The 7632-nt window shown below is 45.6% G+C and overlaps 1 protein-coding gene across 1 annotated transcript; it reads right to left on the bottom strand.

Annotated features, from left to right (window-relative positions):
• Positions 1-543: 543 nt before the first annotated feature.
• TPRG1L (tumor protein p63 regulated 1 like) lies at positions 544-5511 on the bottom strand. Its single transcript, XM_083513282.1, has 5 exons — positions 5132-5511; positions 4248-4339; positions 3275-3451; positions 2785-2938; positions 544-1981 (listed from the first exon to the last, which is right to left on the bottom strand). Exons 1-5 carry the CDS (start codon positions 5372-5374, stop codon positions 1787-1789), a joined length of 861 nt encoding a protein of 286 aa, XP_083369408.1. The 5' UTR covers positions 5375-5511; the 3' UTR covers positions 544-1786.
• Between the last annotated feature and the right edge of the window lie 2121 nt (positions 5512-7632).

Below are 7632 nucleotides of genomic sequence, written 5' to 3'. Positions count from 1 at the left end.
TAAGTGGAAAACAGCTAGGCAGTCTGTATATTAGCAGCTGCCAACATCTACCTGTTTGTTAAGTAAAGCTACCCAATTAGTTTTGATTTTTTAAAAAATACTTAGCGTACAGCCTAAAATCTCCAGACAGTTTGTTCTTCCCAGTATGCCTTGGTACTACACGAACTACTCTTAACAAAACCTCATTTGAATGCCTGCTACCCCCTCCCACTCTCTACCTTAAGGCTGTTACCAGATGCAGACACAGATGGGAACAGTACCAGCCAATTCTGCCCCTCCCCCCTATTTTTATAATATAGTTGGACAAAGAGGTCTGTCAGCACAACCCTGCACACCATTTTGTAATTATGATAAGGGCTTTAGGTTAAAAATGCTTTTCTTTGGTATACAAAATAGTGTAACAAGGCCACTGGCAGCACCCAATGTAAAAATGTGTGTGTGTTTTACTTGTTTCCCTTCCATTAAACAATTGTTTGCTCCTCCATGCCTGACCTTTGACCCAGTACTGTTGAACCTGCCACAAGGAATAAATAACAGTTAAGATTCACATTTACTTCAAGTTTATTAAGCTTAAATATACCTTGCTTAAGACAAAAAAAGTCATGCATTCGGTTCCATTCCAGCACCATATATTTTGACACAAATTTTCAGAGAGAGAGAAAAATGGTTCAGAGAAATAAGCACTATAAAACATTGGATTACCAGTACCAAAGCAGGATTTCTTGCATATTAGTGACAAACTTTCAGTAAGCATAGAAAGATTCAACCAGCAAAGGTGACACAGGCCGGGAGCCAAAGCTCATGTGCAGGCACTGGGAGGGTTGGCATGGTTGCTATTTCCTCCCTTCTGGCAGCATCTTATCTCATCGAATGCCACCTGGAAAGATCTGTGACCTTTTGGGGTACCCTTTTGGAGGAAGGATATGAGGAGTTTCTGATAAATCCTTATGCACAAACCTCACATGGCCCTTTGGATCCCAGCCACAGAACATTATTCATGCAATAGAGCAGAAAGTCTCTATATACTTGACTTTTAAGAGATACAGGTTTGTCTAGTTTTAAGGAAATGTCCATAGTCTTTTCTCCTAGCCCTCTTATTAGAGAGGTACTTTGGTGCTATTCATCTAGTTTAGATTAAAACAAAGTAGAAAGCTAATCAAAAATTCCCTTTTCTTGTAAGATAAAAAAAAACTTGATCCCATGTGGCAAAAGTTAATATAAAAATCAGACACTGCTGCTTGTGTGTTCACAGTGAGACTTCTTTGGATATCTGACTGCAACGAGAAGCTGTAGCTAGATGCATTTGCATCTGACTATAGAAGGTTATTAAAGGCAACTACCATCACCCAACCACATTTCCACTCAAATGTGCAGTCTCCAAAGATTAACAGAAAATAACTTGGGTTCTGACAAAATAATCACATTAGCAAAACAGTTCACAACCTGTCAAATCGACAGATGCTCTCTTTAAATGGAGAGAGAGAACTTTTATCCCTGCAAAACAGAACCTCAAGCATACGTAAATATGACACTTGCAAAAGTAATAGGTTTACTGATAAGAGTTAAAAATGAAACCATGCTTCAAAATATACAGGTGGCTTACTTGAGACACACTGACGGAGGGAAAGAACTTTTCACTGGAATATTTATTTGACTCACCAAATGAATTTTATGACAAGCAAGACTTGTTAGATGAGCTGGAAACTCCTCTATATGTTCTCTCTCTTTCTTCTTCCAGGGAGTTGATAGGCAGTGATCTCTCCACCCTTTTTTGGGAAGCAGACTTTTAAAATCCAATTTTGCCTCTTGTCATTGAATAGCCCAACTTGGCCTCATTATTGATGAAAGACATTAATCCCACATAGGTCTCAATGAGAAGAGGGCGCTCCAGCAGCAGAACTCCATTTGCCCTCCCAGGCAGAGGGCACTCCTTGTGGGCCTTCTTCACAGCTTGGATAAGTTGAGTTTTGAAGTTCTCCAACTTAAAAAACAAACAAACCATACCTGTTAATTAGACTGAAGTCACGATAGTCAGTAAACCAACACTGCAGAACTTCTGTATCCGTGAACAACTAACTGCAAATGGCTCAAGTGTTTTTTTAAACCCCTCACCAGAAGTGTGCCATGAAATAACAGGTTTCATTCTAACTCCATAACAGAAGGATGGAAGAAGCCATACAATTAGCACAGCCAATGGGACTTTGGAATAGGGCTTGTTTCTCAAACAGCATCCCTCCGTGCCATATGGCAAGTTACTTTTGAAACCATGAGGACTCTCAAGAGCAGTTTGTTGGCATAGCAAGAGTATCTGCAGTATAAAAGAATGACCCTCACAGGATGGGTCCAGAACCTTAGATGTACCTACAAATTTATATATTTGAAAGTCTCAAGACCTTTCAGTTGGCATCAAGTTGTCTACTGCAAACTCTTGTCAACCTTTTTTGGAAGTAAACCAAACAGCTGTCCTTTGCCTGTATGCTTAGATGTGTGGATTTTGTGCTAAGAAAACCAAAGAGAAGACACACATTATTTTTTTTAAAGGCCAGTGGAGAAGGGGTCAGTAGCAATGGAGAATAATATTAAGGCAGCTAAAATCAATCCCAGCTCCTTCTCCTCCAAATCAAGCCTTTACACTTCCATCAAATCCTCAGAAAGGACAAAGTGTAGGATGCTGGTCTGTCTTATGTACAGTGGTACCTTACTAAAGTTCTGTTATGATTTCTACCTAAAGAACTTGACCTCGACTAAAGTCACCCAAAGAACGCACATATGGCAACACCTTACTTGACAAAGAGATGCAATCTTTTCATCAGCATCAGCCATCGGATGTTCTGTGAAGGTGGCATATGGCACATTGGTGGACCATGGGTTCCATCTATTTATGAAGGAGGCACGGCTTTGTTTATCCCACTGGACTCTGATTCCAAAGCCTTCTCGTCTGAAAAAGGGAAAGATTGTATGCTCACTCAAGCTCCCCCTTCAGCCATGCAGTTTCTGTGAACCATTTAAACTGCAACCATTTAAACTGCTTTATGGGAAAGCAATGACACACAACCTATATAAAAATATGTTACACTGTGAAACCTGATAGTTTTTGTAGTAATTAAAGATGCATGAGGAGCTTAAATGGAGATCCGGAAGCAAGAAGCTTAAGCAAAAAGCTTCTATAGTCCATATCTACTAGAAGACAGGAGCTAACAACTGCAAGCCTTCTATAATGCAAGTCTTTACAAGATAGACAAAACAAAGAACAGGAAACAGAACCAGAACCCACTTGTTCAGTGATTTAGGAGGAAACTCAAATTCTCCAATAGAAATTGTATCAACGGCATTAAGTGATATTCTGGTCACTTGCTGGCACTGCAGGCTGATGAAGTCATATTTACAGATCAAAAGGGACCAATCAGTAATGAGAACCAAGCGCTCCTTCTCATTGTTCCAGTGATCAATTCTGGAAAGGGGGAAAAATAAAGATGAGTTAGCATGGTTTATCTCCCTAAACTAAACACAGATGATAAAGTGAGGAGGGCTTTTAAGAAATAAATTATTCGTACGCATGCCGATCCCAGTTTAAATCGAAAGTCTATTTTTACTGCAGTTAGATACACACTAAAAGGTTTGTGGCATGGTTAGCTAATCCTGTAATCAAGAAGTATGGAGTGATAATTCACCAGTACCTCTTCTAAATCATTGCTTGTGGGCCACCCTTGCACCTTCTGGGGCAGAGGCAAAAGTGGGCAGAGCAATGGATATGATCCTTATCTTTGAACCATACATTCCAGCTCTGCAAAAGTCAATAGGTCTGTGTACTCTACCCCTGTCCAGATCTTAGGTCAATAAAAATTCTAGCCAGGCAAGAACATGCAAGGAGTGGGGCTTGTGAGAGTCCTGAGGTTCAAATGGAGAAGCCTGCAGAGTCACCTTTGGCCTCTGGGCTTGTGGTTTCCCACCCCTGCCTTACTGCCTGGATCAAAACAAGTCAGTCTGGTTCCTGCGCCTGGTCATTCTGTTTACATCTCACCCTGCTTTTGGGAGGACTGTGGGTGGCATGGTCAAGTGCTTCTTTTAAAGAGGTTGCAGTCAAGAACTTTGTAAAGACTTCTGCCAGATCACAAGATCTTCTGCATGCAGTTTGGCTGGCTTTTCTGATGTTAATTGAACCACCACTCCTAAGTTTCAGCTGTTTTGTTGGAAAGAATGAAAGGAGAGAAACTGCACTGAAACTGCATATCAGATCTGCTACTTACTCAGTCAGCAGCCATACACTCTGCACTTCTCCATCTTCAGTGGGCATCACCACCACTCGTATCTCGTTCACTGCCTGCTCTATTGTTCCTGGCTAAATTAAAACAAAATGGAAATAAATTTTCCCCAGTTAGAGTAATACTGACATCTTCTCACAGAAGCCCCCATACACAATTGCAGTCTACCCCAGGATATTCCCCCCACCAAAAAAATTACATGCCCCTTTCTCCTGTCTGCTTCCCAGAGCTTCCAACCACAGGGGCAGTCTACCCCTTGAATGACGTTCTTTCTCTTGAAAATTGATTTCCTTCTCTTGTCTATCTTCTCACCACAGTTGCAATCTACTCGCTGCTAAATATTCCTCACCGCCCAAAATTATGTGCCCTTTGGTCTCCTCTCTTCTGCCCTCCCAAACAAGAGCCTCTAGCCACGGGGGCGGCCTACCCAAATATATTTTCCTTTCAAAAGTAAATTTCTCTCTATCATCTTCTCTCCATAACTATAGTCTAACACCCCACCGAATATCCCCAGGCCGCCATCCAAAATTATGTGTCCTTGAATAGCTCAGCTGCTGACGATACCAAGGGCGCAGGTTCGATCCCCGTGTGGGACAGCTGCGTATTCCTGCATTGCAAGGGGGTTGGACTGGATGACCCTCAGAGTCCCAACTCGTACGATTCGGCGACCCTCTTCCATTTCTGCTCCGGAGCCTCCAAGCCACGGTTTCCTACTAGTATATCCCCCTAACCGCGCCCAGAATCGCGTCCCCGTTTCTCTCTCCTCTCCCTGCAAAGAGAGCCTCCAGCTACAGGGGCAGTCTACCCGCAGCTCCCGGGCGCGAGAGAGGTGGGCGTGGCCTCCGCCACTCCCTCCCCCCCCTCCTCACCCGGAAGACGAAGTACTCCTTGAGGCGGCCCCCCCGGGTGGGGTTTCGGACGCTGAGGGGCCGCAGGGTCTGCCTGGGCGGCGCCTGCGCCAACAGCGAGCCGGAGGGCGAGCTGGGCGGCAGCTCCCCTGTCGGCGTGAAGGGCACGTCGGCCTCGGCCGCGGGCACCAGCAGCGCCGCCCCCCCGGAGCCCTCGCAGGAGCCCGGCCCGACGCCTTCCACCGAGTCCCGCATCTGCAGCATCGCCCACACCGGCGCCTAGCGCGCCAGGCCTCTCTGGCGGCCGCCTCACAGCAGCGCCTTCTGCGCCTGCGCGGCGGCGGCGGCAACGGCAGCCTCTTTCCTCTTGCCCCCCGCGCGCCGCCCAACGGCCGCCTTGAAGGGCGGGGACTCGGCAGCCCGTAGACTCACACGGAGGGGGGACTTTAGACTCATCAGCCGTGGAGGATGAAGGCGCAACTTCCGGGGCGGCTTCACCCATACGTTCCACGTGTATCAGCTGCTGGGGATGCTCAGCGCTAGACGAGTTGCTGCTGCGCTCAGCACCTGCTTGCTGGCTTCCCGTAACGGGCAGCTGGTTGGTCGCTGTGAGAAACAGGTTGCTGGACTTAGGTGGGCAACCTTTGCCCTGATCCAGGAGGGCTGTTTTGGTTGTTCGCGATTGGGGTTGCCAAGTCAGGGTGGCCACCTGTCATGAATGCCTTCGTTGAGATTCCTGCATTGCAGGGGGTTGGACGAGATGACCCTTCCAGCTCTAGGAGCATCCCAGACCTTGAGATGTCAGGGACCAGACCTGGGACTTAGGGGTGAACCCCTGTGATGGCAGTAAGCAAGGCAATGTTTAAGCATTGCTCACATCATAGCACCTGGAAAGGAACAACAGAGGATGTTGCAGTCTATGCTTGCTGTGAACTGCCCTTGCAACAGCCAGTGTTAAGTGCTGCAGGCATTCAGCTCCCTTCTGATTTCACCATCTACGTCTATGCTTCACTAAAACCAATGCCCAGGTTTTGATTTGTCTGAATACCCAGAGTTCCTGTTTTTATTGGTTTTTAACATCCTCTCCTTATACTACTGTTGTATTGTTTGCTTTTCGTGTTTTTGTTTTAGTGAGAACGTTCACTGTTATTTTTACATTGTACACCACGTAGATTGAAATACTTTATTGTCACTTGTACAACTTGTATACAGTGAGATTACACGAGCACGCTACTCAGCTCTCTTAGTCTTAGTTTAAGGTTACCAGACGTCCCCGTTTCCCAGGGACAGTCCCTGGATTTACAAATCAGTCCCCATACAAAATCCATTGAAGAAAAAAGTGTCCCCAGATTCATTGGAAAAAAAATCTGGAAACCTTATCTTAACTCCCCTCCTTTACTGATGCACACCCACCAAACCCAAAAGTCAGTTGCCCTGTTGTTATCTTTTCATTCAGCAGCCTAACAGCCCATGGACAGAAGCTGTTCTTTACTCTGTTGGTGTGACTAATCATGCTTCTATATATTCTGCCCGAGGGCAGGAGATCAAGAAAGTGCTGGCCATGGTGTGAATCATCCCTGAGAATTTTCCTCACTTTCCTGAGGTAATGTTCTTCCACGATGTCATCCAGTAGATAGATAGATCAAGTGCTTTTAAAAACAATTGAAATACATGGGATTGAAAACATTCAATAAAGAGTAGGCTTTAACACTTCAAATAAATAAATTAAATAAATAAATAAGGCACACCTAGTCCAACCCCCTGCAATGCACAAATCATTTAGCTAAAGAAGGGATGTTCCACCCGGGTGAAAGACCTAGTTTGGCACCAAACACCACATGCATTTCTGTAGAGATACACACACACACACACACACACACACACACACAGAGTCTGAGAGCCTCAATGGCACCTCTCTGGGGGCTTCAGCTGGGGCAAATAACCTGGCTAGTCCCATAGGTATGGTTTTGGCTAAATCACTGGCAGATAGGCATCCAACCTCTGCTTAAAAACCTGCAATGAAGGAGTCTAAGGTCGGCGGTTCGAATCCCCGCAATGGAGTGAGCTCCCGTTGCTCGGTCCCTGCTCCTGCCAACCTAGCAGTTCAAAAGCACATCAAGGTGCAAGTAGATAAATAGGTACCGCTTCCGTGGGAAGGTAAACAGTGTTTTTGTGCGCTGCTCTGGTTCTCCAGAAGCGGCTTAGTCATGCTGGCTACATGACTCAGAAGCTGTCTACGGACAAACGCCGGCTCCCTTGGCCAGTAAAACGAGATGAGCGCCGCAACCCCAGAGTCTGCCATGACTGGACTTAACGGTCAGGGGTCCCTTTACCTTTTCACCACCTTCCGAGGGAGTCCATTTCACTGTTGAGTAGCTCTTACCCTCAGAAAGCTATGTCTATTCCTACGGTTTAGTTGGAATCTCCTTTCTTGAAATTTTTACCCATTGGTTTGGATCGTGCCATCAGAAGCAGCAGAAAACATGCTTGCTCCACCTTCCATGTGACAGCCTTTGAGATAT

The sequence above is a fragment of the Podarcis liolepis genome (assembly GCF_965112155.1).
Source record: "Podarcis liolepis genome assembly, chromosome: 7".
Classification (NCBI taxonomy): domain Eukaryota; kingdom Metazoa; phylum Chordata; class Lepidosauria; order Squamata; family Lacertidae; genus Podarcis; species Podarcis liolepis.
The sequence above is the reverse complement of the archived record's forward strand: the minus strand, read 5'-3'. Positions and strand labels throughout refer to the sequence as shown.

What these genes read in the sequence shown, in the direction of transcription:
- TPRG1L (XM_083513282.1), bottom strand. Translation starts at nt 5,374, where the DNA reads ATGCTGCAGATGCGGGACTCGGTGGAAGGCGTCGGGCCGGGCTCCTGC. An exon ending in CCTCCTAAATCACTGAACAA is followed by an intron (nt 2,939 to 3,274) that starts GTGGGTTCTGGT and finishes TCCCTTTTTCAG; the next exon opens with ACGAGAAGGCTTTGGAATCA. An exon ending in AGATTGCATCTCTTTGTCAA is followed by an intron (nt 1,982 to 2,784) that starts GTAAGGTGTTGC and finishes TTGTTTTTTAAG; the next exon opens with TTGGAGAACTTCAAAACTCA.